This window comes from Ambystoma mexicanum, chromosome 4q (genome assembly GCF_040938575.1).
Source record: "Ambystoma mexicanum isolate Mex_15411 chromosome 4q, UKY_AmexF1_1, whole genome shotgun sequence".
Taxonomy (NCBI): Eukaryota; Metazoa; Chordata; class Amphibia; order Caudata; family Ambystomatidae; genus Ambystoma; species Ambystoma mexicanum.
Window position 1 is genome coordinate 1,064,785,600 of NC_090928.1, and position 22,025 is coordinate 1,064,807,624.

Sequence of the window (22,025 nt, forward strand, 5' to 3'; positions counted from 1 at the left end):
TCCTGGCCTGAAACCCCTTGAACCGTTGAGGTCTTGACTCGACGATAAACTGAAACCAAGACTCTATCGAGATGGGGGTAGAGCCCCTAGAGGGCTCTGTCGTCACCAAGATAGTCAAAACCATCGACGTCATTAGCATCAAGACCATTGGTGCCAAAGGCGTCAAAGCAATCACCTTTACCTACTAAACCTTCGATTGTTTCCAAGGAGATTGAAGAAAAAAACCTATAAAACCAATACCTAGGATTATTTTGAATCGTGGATCGTAAAAGCTAAGTGCTCTTCTTGGATATACCCAATGTAGCCTTTCCTCATCCTTGTCAGGATCTGGAGGCAGATAAAATTAGGTAAACACAATTTTCTGAGATATATGAAATTTCGACACAATTTTTGGAAGAAAAGTTGGCTTGACTTTAAGAACCTCCTTGTCCTTGTAGAAGGTTGTAAACTGTGGTTCACTAGATAAGTCCTGTAACTCACTCACGCTGCAGGCTGATGTTAATGTGACTAATAAGATGGCTACGATTCAAGGATGGGTAATATACTTCAAGATTATCAACTTTTTGTAGGGTACATTGGTCACAAGTTTTAGGAGTGTTTTACTATGCCTTTTTATTGATTTTGATTTTCTTAGGCCGAGTGCAACTTTACTGATTTTGGAACTTTTTCCATCCTCCCTTAAACTCCCAGCTTCCTTTATGTACCATAGACAAACTAAACATCTATAATTTTGAGGTAAAAAAAAAGTGATGAATTCAACAAAGTTGCATTCAGAAAGTGTTAAACACCATTTTGACGATTGGCTGATGAAAAGTTCATCCTAAGATTGTGTCCAGGACCCTACGGACACTTCTGAGCTTGCTATTAGATCATATAAACATTCGCGAGCTCAAGCTGATTTTTCAATTTGACCAAGCCCCCTTTTCCTCGGATTCAGGAGAAGATGGTGCTGATCCGCACAGATATCATCACCTCAATGTTGTACTTCAACAAGCAGGTGGGAACAGTCTCCAGGCCTTTGTCACCATTGCGAATGGGCGGTTCAGCACATTTTCCTCATAGCAAAACTTACCAGGCAATTTGAACACTGAGGCAGATTAAGCAGGTTTGATGTGGAGAGCAGGGAATAGGAGCTCAACCCATTCTGGGTTCAGGTGGTATTCAGACTTTGGGGCTCTCCTCCAGTGGATCTGTTTGCCACCAAGATCATTTCCAAATGCCCTTGTTGCATCCTTGGGTCCGGGTGTCTAGGGAGTGCATTTCAGATCAACTGGAGTAACCAAATACTCTGTGCGCTTACTCCCCACCCCCCCCCCCCCTCCTTCCAACAGCAAAGGATGATGAGCAAGAAGGCTCTCCCCAGTGCTCAATCATTTTAGTGACTCCTTTCTAGCCAGTAAGAATTTGGTTCTCAGACCTTCATGTGCCAGCCAAAGAGGGTCCAATGTTATTTTACACAGATCAGCACCTTCTCTCACACAGCATCTTTATGTTAATGTTAAAGGACATTTGTACCGTGCACTATCACCACCGGAGTGGTCCTCTGGCGGCTCTGACAGAGGAGGGGAGGTTGAGTTAGTGGGAGGCAGCAGGAAAAGGGCAAGAGAGCAGTGATGTGCTGTTGTCGGCCTCAGCCCGGTGGGTCCGTTGGCTGGGCCTGGGGTGTTTGCGGCTGGTAGTCGTCGTGTACTGTTGTGCAAGACTGTGTGTTATTGTTTTGTTGTTGCGATGTAGTAAAGTTTGTGCGGTTTGTTGTGCTGTAGGTTTTGGTTGTGTTTGGAGTTTGAGAGGTGTATGCAGAAAGGGAAATTGTTAATAGGGTTGGTTAGTTTGCGTCTCTATCCTGAGTTGATGCGCTCGGCTTGCGTAGTCTCCCCTGATGCGGCTCTGTCCTGATCTGGGTCTCACTGGCATATAAGGTTCCTTACTCCTCTGGCCCCCACCTATAACATGCTCTCTCATAGCTCCCCTTATCCTCCCTTCATACACCTGTGGCCAGTGCACCTGCCAATGTCAACCTCTTAGGTAGTGTGGTGATTGCCAATATCTCGACAATTCCACATCACTGTGGTGCCTGGCGGTAACTAAGGGGCGGGCGAAAGTGTTGGTGGGATTGTCTGGGGTAGGTGACTCCGTTTCTGTGCGTGCTGCCTGTGTTCCAGTCTATCCGGTGTCACCCGTCCAGGTGCCGTGGGTGTTGCCCTCTTGGGTCAGGGATGTCCGTGTCCTTTCCGGTTTAGTCATCCTGTTTCCGGTTTTTGGTTTCCAGATTTAGTCTGTGGTGTTGAAGAGCCAGGTTTTAGTGATTTCCTGAATTGTAGGTGATCTTCACTGTTTCTTATTTCTTTTGGGATGTTGCAGGTTTTTGCGGCTAAGTGGTAGAAGGAGGTGCCGCCATGTTTTTTCTTAAGGTATGGTTTGAGTTCCAAGCAGATTTCATTGCTTGATTGGAGGGGTCTTGTTGGTTTGTAGACTGTTATTTTCTTTTGTAGGAATCTGCTCCTTGTCCGCGGATTGCCCTGTGCGTTATGCACATTGTTTTGAAGGTGATGCAGTGTTTTATTGGAAGCCAGTGCAGTGTTTTTAGGGCCGGAGTGATGTGGTCTCTTCTGGATAGTTTGAGGAGTAGTCTTGCTGCTGCATTTTGGATCCATTGCAGTTTCTTCAGGAGGTATTCTGGTATTCCGAGGTAGAGGCTGTTTGCATAGTCGATTTTTGACATGATTAGGACGACGATGGATAGTTTTGTGCGTGAAGGAGAGGAAAGGTAGAATTCTTCTTGCTGTGTGGAGGAGGAAAAAGCATTTCTTCACTGTTGCATTTATATGTGGTTCCAGGGTTAGGGTGTTGTCCCTAAGGACTCCCAGATTTTTTTACTACCTTCGGTGGTGTTGGTGCGTTTCCCATTTCCGTAGGCCATGGGATGGTGGTTTCGTTCTCTTTGTCTTTGGATGCGATCATGATTTCTGTCGTTCCTGGTTTGATTTTCAGGTAGTTGGCATTCATCCAGTTGAAGACTTCTTTTAGACAGTCAATTAGGGTCGAGTGGTCGGCATCGGTGTCTTTGATTTTGTAGATGATCTGAGTGTCATCTGCATAGTTGTAACATGTAATGTTGTATTTTTTGAAGATTCCAATGACCGGAGTCTGATAGATGTTGACATATAGTGGAGATAGTGAGGATCCTTGTGGCACTCCACAGTCGTTAGCTCGTGGAGTGGATTTGAAAGGTTTTATCCATACTGTTTCTGTTCTGTCTGCTAGGAAAGATTTGGTCCAGCGTAGTGCGGTGTCTTGTTTTGCCTATGTCGTCTAGTCTTTTGGTCAGGGTGTCGTGGCTAACTGTGTCAAAGGCTGTGGAGAGGTTGAGCAGAATAAGGGCTGAGGTAGTGTTTGAGTCTGCGTTAGTTTGAGGTCATCCCATATGGATAGTAGTGCTGTTTCCGTTCCTCTCGCTGGTCTGAAACCGATTTGAGCTTGGTCCAGCAGGTGGTGTTTTTCTATGTGTTCTTGGGTTAGTTTATATACGTATGTTTCTAGAAGTTTTGCTGGGTAGGGGATGTTCGAGATCGGCCTTTAGTTGTAAAGGTCATCTACGTCACCACTTGTGTTTTTCAGGATTGGCTTGATATATGCTGATTTGAAGATCTTCGGTACAGTCCCTGTTGATAGTGATAGATTTAGCAGGTTTTTGTAGTGTTCTGCTGGCGATCCTTGCGTGAGGATTGATTTGTAGATGTCTAGGGGCCAGGGGTCATGGGTGATCCCGCTTTCTTGCTTCGTTTAACCAGCATTGCGAATGCCTCTGCTGATATTTCAGGAAAGCTTTGGAGTTTGTGCTGTGGTTCCGTGTTAGGTTTGTTGGGTTGTGTTGTGGTTGGTTGCTTTTGTATGGTTGGTCGGATGTCATTGATTTTTTTTCTTGAAGTGGTCTGCCAGGTCGTTGCATAGTTTTTTGAGGGGGCTGGGGTGTTATCGCAGCCTGGTGGGTTTCTCATTTCTTCAATAATGCTGAACATTTCTTTTTGTGTGTTGGTGGCATTGTTGATTCTTTCATCGTAATTGCCTTTTGCCTTTTGAACTTACTTCTTGTATGCACAGATTTGTTTCTGGTACAGTTTTATTTTATTTTTTTTCTTCCCTGGGTTGTATTCTTTCCTCCATTCCAATTCCATCTTTTTGTTTTCCTTTTTTATGTCGTTTAATAGTGGGGTGAACCATTTTGCCATTGCTCTTTTTTTTTTTGTTGGGGTGAACGGTTTTTCGGGGGCGATCTTGTCTATTGTATCCGCGATCCATTTGTGCAGTATCTCTGCTTTCCCGTCTAGGTACGCTAGCTCCAGTTCTGTAGTTGAGGGTTTTGTTAATTCCAGTTATTCGAATAGGTTGCTTTCTTTGACGTGTTTCCAGTTTCTTTTGGTAGTGGTTGTGAGTTTCGGATGTTGGATGTTGGATGTTGGATGTTGGATGTTGGATGTAGGCTTGGGTAGGCAGAGTGATCACGAATGGGATGATGAGATGGTCGCTCCACAGTATTTGTATCGGAGGTGCTGTGGTGATTTTTTCTTTGGCGAAAATTGCGTCTAGGGTGTGTCCTGCCGAGTGCGTTGCTCCTTTGACTAGTTATCGTAGTTTCATGGTGCTGAGTTGTTCAATTAGTGAGTTTTGGGAGTTGGCGTGGCTGTCTTCAAACCAGATGTTGAAGTCCCCCAGGATGATTAGGTGTTTGTGGTTGATGGCTAAGGTAAGTTGGTGATGGCTTCTATGAAGTCATCGACGAATGTTGCATCATATGTTGGCGGTCTGTATACCAGGATGAATGTGATGTTGGTTTTTGGGCTCGCTGTTAGGTGTATTACCATGGTTTTGCAGTTGAGGATGTTGGTGGTTCATCAGTTTTTTATTTTCAGGTGTTCTTTGAATGCTATAGCGATGCCTCCTCCTTGTTTGTTTTTTTCTGTTTATTTGTAGGCATTTGAAGTTGGTCGGAAGGCAGCTTTGGAGTGTGATTTTGTAGTTGTCGTCCAGCCATGTTTCTGTGATGAACAGGTTGTCCATGCCGTTGACGTCGAGTAGGTCGAACATCTCTGTTGATTGTTTTGACATGGATCTTGCATTTATTCGATTGCAGTGAAATTTGGAGGTGTTTGGTTTGGGCTTTGTCGAGGTAGTCTTCTGTTCGGTGTTGAGGTTTCCTTCATGGTCGGTTGCTTGTTGGGCTGTGGCATTCGTGGTGTCAGCGTCTTCGAAGGATTCCTTTAGGTTTTGTCTTGGGTTTTTTGTGTTTTCATCGCGTTCGTCTTAAAGTTCCTCTTGCTTTGGTGATGTAGGGGGTTATTGCGTCGGTCGTCTGGTTTGTGTTGGTCATCTTTCTTCTATTTGCTTGTGTTACGTTGTTTGATGTTGCTTCTTCTAATGTGGGATTGGATTGCCGTGGTGGCCGTTGTCTGCGAGGTATGGAGTTAGGTAGAGGGATTTTTCCCTTCTCTCAGAGTTGCCTCGGTTTGTGTTCTTGTCTGTGGGGGTCCAGTTTACGGTTGTTCTAAGTTGCTGTTCTGTTCTTTCATCTCTGTCTTTTCCTTGGAATGGGTCGTTTGTGAATTGTACGATTCAGAGTTGTTTAGTCTTTGTTTGGTTACGTCTAGTTTGTCCTGCTTTGATCTGGTTGTCTTGTGGTGTAGTGGCGGGTGAGGGGGTGTCCGCTACTAGTTTGGGCTCCGTCTGTAGGTGGTATTCCGGCTGGAGTTGGCGACTCGTTCAGTCGCTGTCCTAGAGGGGAAAGGGGGGGCGGTAAGGGTTATTAAGTTGGGTGTTATGGGTGGCTCTCTTTACTGTCCGTCTCCCTGAGCGTGGTTCACTGTGGTGAGCAGGCTGTGAGGGTTCGCAAGGGTATCTGCAGCTTGGACTTTCGCCTGGTGATGCGAGAGGCCCTAGTGACCCCCCACTGTAATTCACTGGTGACTTGAGAGTTAGCTAAATTTGCGAGCGAGCTAGATTTGAAATACCTGTATAGTGGGAGAGAGGCCTATCAATGCAGTTTGGAGGCCAGACAATGCAATTTGGGCACAGAGGCCCTGCTAAAAAATGCAGTTTGGGGATTACATAATGCAATTTGGGCACAGAGGCCCCTATCAATGCAGTTTGGGGATCACACAATGCAATTTGGGCACAGAGGCCCTGCTATCAATGCAGTTTGGGGGGGGATGGGGTGATCACATTTGTTTAGCCTAGTGGCCAGGTATCTAGGGTAGAACTGTACCTCTCCCCAACCCAAGCCACCCTACCTTACTGGTCCTTGTAGTTGCTGGTTGTTTGCTGGCCACTAGCTTGGCTTCCCCTGCGGACACCTGCTGACCCTTCCTGGAGCCGCCTCTGTTGGAGCCGCCCTTGGCCTTGGGCCCTTAGCCGCAGAGTTGCACGGGAAGAGGGCCGCCCTGGCAGGACCAGTGATGAAGTGTGGGTGGACCAATGAGAGCGGCCTGGGCGGGTCGGGAGGCCGGAGGGAAGGGGAAAACTGGAAAGGGTGCGTGGTGGGAGTGGGCTGCAGGGGGACTCAAAGGGCCTCAGGGCCTCCAAAAATTACAAAATTCAAGCCGCTCCTGGAGGGGATTTGCTACTCACCGAGGTCCTCTGCTAATGGGGAGCTGGGAGGGTGGTGGCGAGCTGGGGTCGGGAAGTGGGCCTGGCCGCAGGTGTTTCTGTGCTAGTTTGGTGGCCTGGGGGCTTAGGGGCTGCAGGGCCTTACCTGGGTAGCTGGGGCGCAATGAGCGAGCGGCTCACGCAGGTCTCGGGACCTACCCACACACACGGAGCTAAGCTCCAATTGGGGCTTGAGGGCGGGATGGGAGGCGGGAGAGCAGGGATGCAGGAAGGGGGAGCTGGGAGGGTGGTGGCGAACTGGGGAGAGAAGCTGGCCTAGCCGTGGGTGTTTCTGTGCTAGTTAGGGGGGCCTAGGGGCTGCGGGGCCTTACCTGGGTAGCTGGGGCGCAATCCTCGCTCTCTATCCTTAGCTTTATTCCTAAGGAATTTATCCTGGGCCACATGGGTCGTTCATAGGACAACTTGAAGATAATTCAGGTGGCTAGGAAATCCCCTATGCGTTTTCAATATCTAGTTGTGGACACAGTTCTTCTACTGGGTGTTTGGCAAGAACATACTCATTTGCGTGTCAACTGAATGATGTTTAGTGCCCTTCTTGGCCTGGCCAGGGTACTAGTTGTCACATACAGGGCTCACCTGTCCACTTTAGGAGCATGCAGAATCCCAGAAGACATCGGAAGGCATTTAGAGGGATTGGGAAAGTTGTTTCCTTTGTCAGGAGGCCTCATCCTGCCTGGGCCATCGATGTGGTTCTAACGGCTCTGGCTCACAATTTGAGCCTATGCCATCTGTAGATATCGACCTGGTCACCTATATGCCTTGTTGTAGGTCACACTTCGGCCCGGAGGGTCAGTGAGATCCAGACATTCTAAACAACTAAGCTTTTCACTATATTATAAACGCACCCTTATTTTCTACCCAAGGTTTTCTCATGTTTCCTTGTCAACCAGGAGGATTCCTTACATACCCTTCTTTCCATCAACTACACAGCAGGTTCTACTCTGTCTAGACGTTTCACAAGCCCTTAAGTTCTGCCTCACTTGCACTACGGATTTTCACTCTGAGGCCCTTTGTGACCTTTGGCATTTCATTCCCAGGCCAGCAGGCTACAAAGGCTTCCATTGCTCGGTGAATGATGCCCGACTTATTGGAACCCTATAAAGTACAGACACAGGAACTTCATTAGGTCTTGCACACTCATTCAGTAAGCATGAAGGCCACAGCGGTGGCTTACCATAAACCTGCATTTTGGCATGCGATCAGCAGAGTGGCCAGTTGGTCTAAGCCATGGATGTGAACTGAGGATGTGATGCAGCTTCAGTCCAGGCATTGTTGAAGAGTGCCTTCTACCAAGATGGGCCCGGTTCCTCCTCCCATGGTGAGTTTAGTATTGTACTATTGCCCATAAAATGTTCAGGAAAGGGAACAAGAAGTAGGAATAAGAAAGTTCCTTAGTGACTGTTGTACTTCTAGTCTGTAGTCCCCTTTTCCTCCATACGACCCTCCCTCCATAGTTCATAGTAGTAAACCCGTGAAAGAGTGGCTGACCGGTTCCACCAAAGGTCAGGACTTGCAGGAGTGATGCTGTGTTCCTTCTACCATACTAGTCTCCAAATAGTAATGTTGCTCCCTTCCTCGGCTGATTAAACCAATGGATAACCTGCACACACATTCAGCACACGGCAGGTTTGTCCATACAAATAATTGGGTCTTCTTGAAGGTAAGATTTCTTCCACTTACGATTCTTTTTTAATGACCAAAATAGAAGAAAATACCAAGTTATTACTTGTGACAAACTACCAGGAACAATAAAAAGTGAAATGGAAATGGTGAATAAAGGAAAGGATGGGACATGCTTGAGCTTAAGAGACATTGAAAGGCATGGGTAATTAAAAGTAAGATAACTCTGAAGAAAGAACAATGGGAGCATAAAAGAATTCAAGGAAAAAACGATAGAGGAAGGTTAGATGCAGAGTAAAAATACAGGAATAAATGCGAGTGAAAGAAAAAACGAAAAATACAAAAGGTATTCAAAATAATTTTAAAATTTCAATTTCCCAAACCCTTTCAAATAACTGGTAAACTGTAGAAAAATGGTTCCTTTTTAACTCTTCATATTGTCACTTCTTTGAACAGTAGAGTAGACCTAAAAATCAAGATCCCTGCAGGCGTTTCAAGGATCATCTTGCCACAAAACTGTCAGCATAAGTCAATCAGCAGCCAGAGAATAAAGCTGTTTTCTCCCACTAGTTTTTCTGCACTTGGGCATGGGACAGTCTACACCAGTAATAGTAAGTGCACAAGAAACCTATTTTTGGCACAACTTCCTAGCTCATAGTTTTGTAAAGGACATTTGTAGTCCATAGAGCTTGCAACCCTTGCATTGGGCCAGTGAATAATGCTTCTCTATCCACGTTTACTCCCTGCTTTCACTGGGTATTTGTGAAATGACATGCTTTTTGTTCTCCCGCCATCTTTGGAGTCTCTGAAGGATCTGGCTCAGGGCATTCCCCAGTGAAAGATCTGAGGAATGTATTGATGAATATTCAGAATACAAACCTTTTAGAAAAACTGTCATTCGCAAAGCGCTCATTTGGCCTTGGTATGATCTCGGCACTCTGGCAGTGCTATACAGTTTTGGGTTTCAGGTGGTCTGAAAGGTGAGGGTGCATAATACCCTTGCACATTGGTATGCTTATTGCAACATAAGTTACCTAGCATAACATATACTCTAGCATAGCAAAACACAACATTTGAGGCTCAACCATTTTTTTTTCTGCGACACAAGATTGCACTTGGTTTTGAAATGCAATTTGTAAATTTTCTCCAGCATGGGGTCTGGTATGGATGCACAAGCTCATGAATAGTCCCCATCATCAGGCTGGGAATCCTCGGTAAAGAAAAAATCTGTTTCAGTTTAGTTTCTGAACTCTTTCTACTAATAACCAATCGCTGGTCTCTGGGTCATACTGCCCCCAGCCAATGACTGCCCTCTACCTAAGCCCCTCCTCTGGCAGCCATTTTCAGATTTTTACTGCACGTTCAAGTGTTGGGAGTCCTCGTGCTTAGCTCTCGAGCTTTTACAGCATGTTGTGTTTACTCTCCTTTTTCGGTTAATTTGAGCCTCAAGCTCCACCGATTCATCTTCTGATTTTCGGGGGCCCGTTTCGGAAATTTAGTTGAATTTCACTTCTTGGAGGATTCCGGGAAGATCTTTGAGGCGTACCCCGTGTGGTCATGGCTCAAGACAAAGGAGACTCAACGCCCATTGGATCCAAGCTGTTTAAGATCTGCCCAGGATGTGGACTACAGAACGTCTTCAAGGAGGATGAGCACTCCCGGTGTCTCTACTGCCTGCACTCCAAGTCGCACGTGGAGGACTGTGCGTTCTGCAAGAATATGTCTGCCTGGACCATAAAGTACTGTCGTAAACGACTCGCTGACTGGCTGGAGGCGAGGAGCCCGGCAGCAGTTGAGAAGTCTGAGCGGTCTTCTAAGATCTTTGAGGGTGCTCTGGCGACAGAGGCCAACAGAAGGCAAAGCTCTGTGAGTCCGCGGGCACTGGGAGCGCCGTTGGTTCAGGCTCCTGGGCTGCCAGGCCAGGCGCAATGTCACCAACACCAACAACCATGAGCCAATGCTCCGGCTCGGTGAAAGGGAAGTCGGAGAACCCGGTAAGCTTCGGGAGAAGCCCCGGCCGATCCCGATGGAGAAACCCAAGGGGGAGCGAGGCGGTGACCCTCCCGCCATGGTGAAGGCCTCCGCGCCTAAGGTTGTGAAGGCCCAGATTCACCCGGCTAAGGCCTCGATTGAGGGAGTTGTGTTGTCCCTGGAGAAGCCCGTAGAGGTGACCCCAGTGGAGACTGCCTCCAGGCCTAGAGTTTTCCTGCCACCCTAGAGGGAACCGTCCAACCGATCGAAAAGACCCCCATGAAGCCTTGGGCTCAGAAGGAGGGGGGAACGCGGTAGTGCTAGCGGACTCGGATACCTCCCCCGAGGACGAGCTGTCTGTCATTAAGGCAGATCTGGACAAGAGGTTCGGCAAGGTCAGGGCCTGCGGGAAGGATCACGACTAGGCGGACGTGGAGAGCGAGGGTGGAGCCGACAAAGAACGGCAGTTTGACGAGGAACAGGTCGGAAGACATCTTGCTGGCACTGCACACCCTGTGCACAGATAAGGACAAGGTTGCCCTTACTGCTGGTGGACGATCCAGCAGTGCCTGGACAGTCGGGGAGCCCTCCAGCTAAATGGGGGTGAGCCCATCCACCCCCACCTTACCATCCTTCACCTCCATCTCCTCCGAGGGATGAGATGGAGACTGAGATGACGGGGACGGACGATGGCGGAGATGACGGAACCGATCTCCAATCACCCCCCCGCCTGGACTTCCTCCCAGACGACGAGAGCGAAGGCCCTCAAAATCCTGCAGGAGGGCGAGGTGGCTTTTGACCACGGTAGTCACGGACATCGCCGACACCGGTTTTTGCCAGATGGGCAACAGCGTTTACCTTCGCCGGCGTGGTTGGCTCAGGGCCACGGATTTCCGTCAGGATGTACAGACCAGGGTACTGGACATGCCCTTCGACGGGAACAACCAGTTCGGCAAGGCAGTGGACGAGTCACTGCAGGCCATCAAGGTGGACACCGAGCTGTGCCTTGGGCATGCTCAATCAGCGACGGCCGTCCTTTCGGACCTCCGGGGGCAAGTCTCAAGGTGCCTCCAAAGGATTTGGCAGCAGCTTCTCATCGTACCATCAAGCGGCCTGTTCTTCGTCGCAGGAACCCTACGGGGGCCACAGCAAGGCTGGTGGACATCGTCGTCGCCAAGGGGCCCTAGGTGGCAAGGCCTAAGCGAAGTAGGACTGAACCGGCCGAGACGTCGGGCCTCTACCCGAGCACCCCCGGTGGGAGGCCGGCTGACAAACTTCCTAGGCGTGTGGAAATCCATCTCCACCGACCGTTGCATGCTGGATGCCCTGGCCCATGGACACACTCTGGAGTTCCAAAGGAAGTGTCCCCACTTTCCACTGGTGGCCAGGAAAGGAAACCACATCCCACAGCTACTTCTGGAGGTACGAGCAATGCTGGAAAAGGGCGCAATAGAGCTCGTCCCAAAGAGACTCCGGGGCTCCGAAGGGTACTCGCAGTACTTCCTCGTCCGAAAGAAGACTGGCGGCTGGCGGCCTATCCTGGACCTCCGCAGCATCAACAAATACATACCATCCCAAAATTTCCGGATGGTCACCCTTCAGCACGTGCTGAGACAGCTGGAATAAGGGGATTTTCTGTTGTCGCTGGACCTGGAGGATGCCTACTTCCACATCCTGATACACAAAGGACATTGAAAATGTCTGCGCTTTGTGGTCCAGGGGCGGCACTGTCAGTTCAAGGCACTGCCCTTCGGTTTGAAGTCGACACCAAGAGTCTTCACCGAGTGCCTGGCACCAGTGGCGGCACGACTGCATCTGCAGGGGATCCACGTTTACCCCTATCTGGATGATTGGCTCAACCGAGCGAATTCAAGGGTACTGGCTCTTTGACCACACAGCGAGGACCGTCCGCCTGCTCACGGAACTGGGGTTCTCGATAAACTATGCAAAGTCCTTCTTGGTGCCATTGCAGGATGCCCTGTTCCTGGGAGCCAGGCTCAACACGGTGGTGCGGCTGGCTTCACCGTCGGAGGAGAGGATAAAGTCCATCCTGGGCAAGGTACAACAGCTGTTGACCATGGAAGTTGCCAGGGTGAGGTCCATCAAGTCCCTGCTCAGCATGATGTTGTCATGCATCTACCTCGTGCGACTGTGCAGGTTGCGGATGCGGCCGCTGCAGGAGTTCCTTGATGCCCGTTGGATACAAGTGGCGGGAAGCTTCGAAGACCAGATCTCCCTCAACGGGACTTTCCGTCAAGCGATCAAGTGGTGGGGCACCTGCGCGCATCTCGTGGCGGGCATGGACTTCCAGACCCCAGCGCATCAGGAGACGGTGAGGGGCGTGCACACCAGAGATCTCAACGCAAGAGGCATTTGGCTCCCGGAGGAGAGGTCACTGCACATCAATATCCTGGAGCTTCGGGCCATGTTCTGGGCCCTCTGGTTATTCCTTGCGTCCCTCAAGGGCAAAGTGGTAAGGGTCTTCACTGACAACACCACCACAATGTTCTACATCAGGAAGCAGGGGGGGCACCAGATCCCCCAGCTCTCTGCAAGGAAGCACAGGATCTGTAGCACTGGTCCGTCACCCAGGGGCTGTTCCTGGTACCCTTTCACCTGGCAGGAGTAAAGAACACTGTCGCTGACTCACTCAGCAGGGAGCTGCGCTCCTGCCACGAATGGGAGCTTTAGCAAGATCAAGTAGATCTCCTATTCCGACGATAGGGCAATCCCCAGATTGATCTCTTTGCGACAGCGATTAACACCAAGTGCCGGATGTTCGCCAGCAGGTTTCCCCAGCCGGGGGAGCCTTTTGCATTCGGCACCGCTGCAATTTCTATCGTGGAAGTCAGTGTTTCTTGTGGCCATCACCTACGCACGACGAGTGGGAGGGATCCAGGCCCTCTCCTGTAAAGCCCCATACCTGACATTCCACGAGACGAGGGTAGTGCTGAGGACTCACCCCTCCTTCATGCCCAAGGTGCTGTCGGACTTGCATCTCAACGAGCCCTTGGTGTTGCCTGTTTTCTTCCCATCGCCTTTGTCGCCGGCTGAGAGGACTTTGCACTCACTGGATGTGGCTAGAGCACTGAAGTTCTACGTGGACCGCACAAAGAGGTTTTGGAAGACCTCACAGCTGTTTGTGAACTTTGGCCCTGTGAACCAAGGGAAGGCCCTCTCCAAGGCTTTCATTTCCAGATAGCTCCCCGGCTGCATCATGCACTGTCATCGGTTGGCAAACTGACTATTGCCCGGCCGTCCGAGAGCCCATTCAACCAGAGCAATCGCTGCTACTACGGCGTTCCGGTCTGGTGTGCCCCTGCTGTACATCTGCAGAGCTGCTACGTGGAGGGCGACGCATACCTTCACGAAATTCTACTGCGCCGTCCGGGATTCCAGGGAGGAGTCCAGAATCGGCTAAGCAGTTCGCTTGAGGGTGAGCCTGGTGAGGAAGTAAAAGATGCTTAATGTTGAGTTGTTGAAATGCTTAATGTTGAGCCTTGCCACGTCCTGTGGTTGTGCATGTGTGTACTGCTATGTATTCTTGCATTCATGAGCATGTGAATCCATGCCAGACACCATGCTGGAGAAGGAACAAGTTACTTGCCTGTAACTGTTGTTCTCCAGCATGGCCCTGGCATGGATTTGCATGCTAACCCTCCCTCCAACCCCTCTGTGGCTCTTCTCTTGGTTCCTACTAAATCTGAAGATGGCTGCTAGAGGAGGGGCTTAGGTAGAGGGCAGTCATTGGCTGGGGGCAGTATGACCCAGAGACCAGTAATTGGTTATTAGCAGAAAGACAGTTCAGAAACTAAACAGATTTTTGCTTTACCGAGGATCCCAGCCTGACGACTGGGAATATTCCTGAGCATGTGAATCCATGCCAAACCCATGCTGGAGAACAACAGTTACAGGTAAGTAACTTGTTCCTTATTCACCACTTCAATTAAGAATTGACTAAACAAAAGAGGAAAGGTTGTCTTTTTCTCATGATCATGAGAAAGATAATTCAGGATGGTTGGAGATCCATAATATAGACCAAATAAGAGAGATAACGTATTGAGCTTGAAATATTCTGAAAAGTCAATTTTAGCCATGTAACTTCCTTAAATTAACTTTTCTTATTTGGTACTCTGTATTTCCAAGACATTGTTTTTATAAAAACGGCGAAAGTGGTGAATGAAATGTACAAATTGCATTTTTAAACTGTCTACATCGCTGTGTGGTAGAAAAGAGGCTTTCCCCTCTTTTGTTTCACTTTCATAAAACACGCAAGGTGGAAGCGAACGCTCCATGCTGTTCTGTACCTCCATAACAAAATCAACCTTTGAACAATTTCCACACCCCAATCCTTTGAAAAATTGACATGGCATAACTATTTTAGAAGTACCCCTTTCATCCTATTTTGGTTTGCTATGTCAAATCGCCATACTATTTCAAAGTATAGGGATTTGGGTTATTTTACCAGAATGGGAAAAAAATGCGGCTGGAAAAACCATAGCGGTTTTGGCCGAAAATACGGTTTAGTCGTTACGGTAAAACAGCACAAAACAAATACATTAACGCTACACCCCCTTACTTGCCTTGCGGCGGCACACTTCGCTGTGTACCGCCAAATTTCTGTGTCACTGCACCTCCTGTTCCCATTCACTTCCGTGACTCCCCTTGCCTATAAGAGCTGGTATTCTAGATCTGTGCTAGTTCATGTCAAATTGTAAGATTTGTTACATGGTATAAGAACAATCCTACAAATATAATGCATAACACATTTATTTCTGTAACTGGCTAGAACAAAATGGCAACTATTTTGTTTGGAGGAAGGTTGGAAGAACCAAATTATAACTGAGCGTTGCCAATGTGAATGTATTACTTTTGTGCTAGGTAGGATTCTATCAAGCAGTGTTAATAAGGGCATGCTTTGATTTATGGATGATATGTTTGAGGTTAAGCTGATAATTGTGGAACGGCTATAGCAATATTTGGGGTTGCATTGTCGTTTGAAAGTGTAAAGAAACAGCAACAACATTCAGGTAGATTATTCATAGTATACTTTGTTACCCTTGTGGCGTTAAGGATGAAAGCTAGGTCTAGTGGTAGATGGATGAAGCACATATAATCACATATGTTTCTAATTGTGTATCTATCCTCATAGGGACCCTCGGGAAATCATATTGGAGAACAGTGTAATTGACCAGCTGCCACCATTAAGATACTCATTTTCTACCCATGAGGAATGTCCGGCATGCTCGGCCACAAGGGCAGACACTTACATACGTCTGGTCAAGACAATTCTAGTGTGAGAATGGGGCGTAAAAAACACTATAGACAATCAGGTCATGGGGGCTTGATTTTCGATGTACCAGCCATGTACACAGTATCATTATTGTACTAATTGGATGATTAATTATCACACCAACAGATGTTGTAAACTGATGAATGTACATGTTTTTAATAAATAATTTTAATTAGAAATAGTAGGTGGCTACACCCTTGATTTAATGTATTATTGAATAAAATTGACAAATTATTTTTATATGTAACATCATGATCCTTTGATATTGACCTATATTTGTTTTAAGGTTGTTTCTCAGAGCGTTTTGAGGACTAGATAGGGTACATATTTAATTAGTGTTATTGTATACATAGATTCCCACTAAGTAGGAAGGTCTAACACTGGGTTATGCCTGTGCGAAAATAGTGACTGTATGACATACAAGGGATCCTTACTGCAACATGCATAGTATGTGAAAATAGCTGTAAATGTGTTTTCTTCACATTGAGAGGTTTTAAAATGCTTGTATTTATTCATGAATATGGATTATGAACTAGCAGCGAGGGGGGAGAACCCTTGTCACAACAGCGCTAGGTAAAATATTATTGCATGATTTAGTATCTTTTTAAAAAGATACCGCATGCCGAAAAGCTTCTTCTAACAGGTCCTAGACGGCCTTACAGATGAATGGTCCGTACTTCCATTAACAGAATTTACTACTACACAAACTCTTCCAGGATACAATCATCCATTGCCCATACAGGGTTGAACAGCTATTATCCCGGCCTAACCAGGAGACTCACTACTTTTGCTACCTCTTACTGCTCCTCGCATCAGGATTATATAAACCCCTGATTCATCTACGAGCAATTTCATTGGTCATTTAGACACTGAAAAGTACTCCTAGCCTCATAAAGATTTAACACGTCTGATTGAAATAGAATTAAATATTTTTTATTTTCACACAACTAGTCATGGTTGATTTCTTTGACAAGAAAATTATCTGTGGTAATATTTTACCCAGCACCGTTGTGACCAGGGTTCTTCCCCTCGGCTTCTTGTGTGAACCCAACTTGGGACGAAAGGCCATTGTCTCTCATGATACCCCCACACACACAGCAGGGTCCATTTATAATCTTGTATTGATCAGCGCAGCAGTCTCTATTATAGTGCCCTACTCTTGGCTCTCACACTTGGATTATTAACTATTTTGATACAATATTAATTGGAAACCTTTCTTTCATGCAGTTTGCTAAATCGTGAGTATTTTTAATATTGAACAATTTGTCCTGGAAAATACAAGGTTGGTTCTCAGTTGAATATTGTATCCAGGAGAACAATAGGTTTACATTCCCAGGAATTCAATTGACACAAGGTTTTTGAATGGTTAATTCCCTACCCATAACATTGGGATCAGTTGGATACTTAAACATTTGTATCGCCTCAAAACCACCATTGCTACTGCTTGGAGCAGAGCATTTTGCGATTATTTGAAATATCTTAAATAATCATAAACAAGTGTTTCATCAGCCTTCCCTAGTATGGAAGTGATCAAAATGCTTCTGCTTGTCGTGCACCCTTGTTTGCATTATTCCTTTCCATTTTTACTAAGCAATACTGAAGTGAAATTACTACCCTAAGCTAAATAACTTACTTATCTAAATTGCAAACCTTGGTGTTCTCCAGATGACCTGATCCTGCCTTCTGTGTAAGCCTTAATTTCTTTCAAAAGCACCTCTATGCCCTATGAGGGAATGCGTGTGCTCCATAAAACTACAAAGCAGCAACATATACAGTTATAATAAAATAGATCTTAGGAAGATGTTCTGTGTTAGTAATAATGCTGTTGTTCCTTATTGTATGCATGGTTTTTGTGTGCATGTATGTGTGATTTATATTTACTGAAAAAACTTTAGTTACGGTTCAGTTAAAGATTTAACGCAACAAAACCCTTGAAATTCAGTGACTGTGAGAAGTCATGACCAGCTTAACTCTGCACGCTCCTTTTGATGTCACCATAATGATATGTCCCGCATAATGCCATTTTGTGTCATTGTGAATCCCTTCTTTTATAATATGTATGTGCTCATGGTCTTTGCGAGTTTGTTTGCAAATCGCAGTTTAATGGTAATGGAACGTATTTTGCAATGTGTTCTAAGTTGCAAGTACAGCTCAGTAACTTAATAAAGCAACACATATTTGGAAAGTTTCTTACAATCAAAATAACCTGTTCTTCTCTTTTTGCTACAGATAAGATCTCATTCTCAGTTTGGTGATCTCTGTCAGCGAGCAACTCCTTATTCGTGTTGCCCCAGCTGGACACTGGGGAACTACATTGCTATACTAAACAACCGATCATCCTGTCAAAACATTGTTGAACGTGATGTGTCTCATACTGTGAAGCTACTTCGTACGTGTGCCAAATACTACCACAATGGAACCCTGGGGTCTGACTGCTGGGATATGGCAGCAAAGCGCAAGGACCAATTGAAATGTACAAACGTGCCTCGGAAATGTACTAAGTACAATGCAGTCTACCAGGTACTACACTACTTGGTGGATAAAGACTTTTTAAGCCCAAAGACAGTCGACTTTGTAGTACCAGCTTTAAAGTATAGCATGCTTTTTTCACCAACAGAAAAGGGAGAAAGCATGATGAACATTTACTTGGACAACTTTGAGAACTGGAACTGTTCTGATGGCATTACCACCATAACAGGAATTGAGTTTGGGATTAAACATAGCTTGTTTCAAGATTATCTTTTAATGGATACTGTGTATCCTGCTATCGCCATTGTGATTGTCCTCATAGTTATGTGTTTATACACTAGGTCTATGTTTATCACACTAATGACTATGTTTGCAATAATTAGCTCACTGATTGTTTCCTACTTTCTGTATCGGGTAGTATTTAACTTTGAATTTTTTCCTTTCATGAACCTTACTGCACTGATTATTCTTGTTGGAATTGGAGCAGACGATGCCTTTGTACTCTGTGATGTATGGAACTACACTAAATTCGACAAGCCTCATGCTGAAACATCCGAAACAGTTAGCATCACCCTGCAACATGCTGCTCTGTCCATGTTTGTTACAAGCTTTACAACCGCTGCGGCCTTTTATGCCAACTACGTCAGCAATATCACTGCCATTCGATGCTTTGGTGTTTATGCTGGCACCGCCATTTTGGTGAATTATGTTTTAATGGTGACCTGGCTACCTGCAGTAGTCGTGCTCCATGAACGGTATCTTCTCAATATATTGGATTGTTTCAAAAAACCACAGCAGTGTGTATACAACCACAAAAGCTGGTGGACGCTTTTGTGCCAAAAGTTGAACGACCTCCTTTTTGCAGTTTCAGAAGCATCTAGGATTTTTTTTGAGAAAGTTCTGCCATGCATTGTCATAAAGTTTCGGTACATCTGGTTATTCTGGTTTCTTGCCTTAACTATTGGTGGGGCATACATCGTATGCATTAATCCAAAGATGAAACTGCCTTCACTAGAGCTTTCAGAGTTTCAAGTTTTTAGATCTTCTCATCCTTTCGAGCGCTACGACGCAGAGTACAAAAAGCTTTTCATGTTTGAACGTGTCCGTCATGGAGAGGAACTTCATATGCCAATCACCATAATCTGGGGAGTTTCTCCAGAAGATAACGGAGATCCCTTAAACCCCAAGAGCAAAGGAAAGCTGAAGTTGGATGGTAGCTTCAATATAGCAAGCCAAGAATCGCAAGTCTGGATTTATAATTTTTGCAAAAAGTTGAGAAACCAAACCTTTTTTCACCAACCGGATGAGCAAGATTTCACCAGCTGCTTCATTGAGACTTTTAAACAGTGGATGGAAAATGACTGTGATGAGCCTTCCCATTACCCTTGCTGCAACCAGCAAAAGTTTCCCTTTAAACAAGAGGTGTTTGAACTTTGTATCAAAAGGGCAATAATGGAGATTGAAAGAAGCACTGGCTACCATTTAGACAGCAAAACTCCAGGTCCTAGGTTTGATACAAATGATACCATCAGAGCTGTTGTGTTGGAGTTCCAAAGTACCTATCTGTTCACACTGGCATATGAAAAAATGCATCAGTTTTACAAAGAAGTTGATCTGTGGATTTCAACAGAGCTAGCAACTGCCCCTGAGGGTCTCAGCAATGGTTGGTTTGTAAGCAACTTGGAATTCTATGACCTCCAGGACAGTCTTTCAGATGGCACTCTTATTGCCATGGGGCTGTCCGTGGCAGTTGCCTTCAGTGTAATGTTAGTAACCACTTGGAATGTGATTATAAGTCTGTATGCAATCTTTTCAATTGCTGGGACTATATTTGTAACAGTAGGTTCGCTGGTTCTTCTTGGCTGGGAGCTAAATGTACTAGAATCTGTTACTATTTCAGTAGCTGTTGGCCTGTCTGTGGACTTTGCTGTCCATTATGGGGTTGCCTACCGCTTGGCTCCTGATCCTGACCGAGAAGGGAAAGTGGTCTTCTCACTGAGCCGCATGGGTTCTGCAATTGCAATGGCTGCATTGACCACTTTTGTTGCCGGAGCGATGATGATGCCCTCCACAGTATTGGCTTACACGCAGCTGGGTACATTCATGATGCTGATAATGTGCATCAGCTGGGCTTTTGCCACCTTTTTTTTCCAGTGCATGTGCCGTTGCCTTGGACCGCAAGGCACCTGTGGTCAGATACCGCTACCAAAAAAGTTACAATTTAAAGCCTTCTCACAAGCCCTTTCTTCAGGCGATAATGTCCGTGTTCAAAGCAAAATGCATTCTGGGAACAAATATCAGTTAGACCCGAAAGCCCCGAGTTCTGAAGTGGAACATGAGCATTATGAATTGGAACCGTTGGCATCAAATACCTGCACTGGTTCAGAGAAGACTACATATGACGATGCACATATTTTTTCAGAGTTGTCCAACGGAAGACCACCTAATGCATGCATACCCATAAGCGGACAGCACAACAAAGGAGAAGTCAATTCAAACCTCAGAACGGAGTGTTCTCCTTCATTGTTGCCAACATCAGTTGATCAGCCCACAATGTGCCAGCTGTTATCACAAAAAAGGCAGTGCACTTGCCCTGGTGAGTACACCCAAGCAGCGACAACATGGAGCCCCCATTCATGCCAACAGTTGTGTGACAGCTTTTGCTACCAGTGTGTCCCGTCATCTGGAAGCCTTCTGCAAATCAAACATTCTGCGACACCTGCTTTACACCAAGCTCCTGATGTTATTGTGCACCCTGTTCAACATTGTAACTGCTCATCAGGGACAATTAAAAGACCTCTGATGCAGAATTCTCTTCCTAGAAACTTTTTCCTCCATTCGGTGCATCAGCTTCAAACCCATGAAATCTTAAACAAGAAGGATGGCAAGAGTCTTCATTGTACAGAGGAAACTGCACGAACTTTCCCCAATGCAACACACTCCTTGCCTTTTATATGCAGAAGTGATGGTTCACTGATCGCACCTTGCTCTTTTATCATTGGTTCCGAGAGCACTGTGCAGCTTCCAAACCAAAGGGGACTCTATACAAACGGAGCAAAATGTGACTGCAGCGATACACGAGAAAATGTGAACAAAACCAAGGTCACAATTGCATCGAAAAACAAAAAAGGTGCCAGAAAGACCAATCAGGGGGCATCACAGAATGACTCCAACATAAATGCCAAGTATGCACACCACCATGATCAGAAACTAACACTGAACATTACTACCAGAACTTCTGGCTATGAGCCTTGTCCAGAAAGTTCACCATGCTGCGACAGGACTGCAATGGTGAAGTGCAATTCTGCCGACTGTCAAATGCCAAACATTGATGCCAATGTGCCTGCTGTGCTTAAACATTCAGAGCTTTCCTGTGAGAGTTTATGTTAATAAAAGATATATAATCAATTTGCGTTTAAAGATCATGCATTATGTGTTTGTTTATTATGGTTGTAGTTGGGTCTAGGTCAAGTGACTGTCCAAGGCTTTTCCTGCACCAAATCCCTATTATAGCTTGAATCAATGTTTACTGTTCAGAAGAGGTTTTGTGTAATCAAAATGGCAAATTACTTTTTTTTTGGAATAAGTGCATAAAACACATAAACAGCACTATTCATCTTTGATTTATAACAATAACACAGTTGTCACAAATGAGCTAAGAAAAAGTCAGGGTCTAAAATAGCAGTTTGCTCTTTAAAAACCATTACATTATTTGGCTGTGAGCCCTATTGTTACCATAACAGCTAAGTAGATCATGCCATGCTCCTCCACCACAAAAATATTGTTAACATGGAAAAATACCCCTCACCATTCAGATGTGTAGGCTTGTACAGTGGTTTCCACATAATAGCGGAGTCTAAGGATAGGTACACAATTGCATTAGAGCACTAAATATATGCTTGTCACAATGAGTAAATCCCGTCAAAGGCTTTGAGAAAGAATGTGCAACATTTCCCATAAGTGAATCGGACCCGATAATCTTTTGGCTTTGTGAACTTTTCTAAGACCCGCT

At 45.9% G+C, this 22,025-nt stretch overlaps 1 protein-coding gene across 1 annotated transcript in view; it reads left to right on the plus strand.

The window, feature by feature from the left end:
• The window catches only part of DISP1 (dispatched RND transporter family member 1), a 222,608-nt gene extending 201,175 nt beyond the window's left edge, over nt 1-21,433 (plus strand). Inside the window, exon 8 of the mRNA XM_069608619.1 lies at nt 17,774-21,433. Coding sequence (XP_069464720.1) covers nt 17,774-21,403 — 3,630 coding nt within the window. The 3' untranslated portion in view covers nt 21,404-21,433. The remainder of the gene's footprint in view (nt 1-17,773) is intronic.
• The last annotated feature ends 592 nt before the right edge of the window (nt 21,434-22,025 follow it).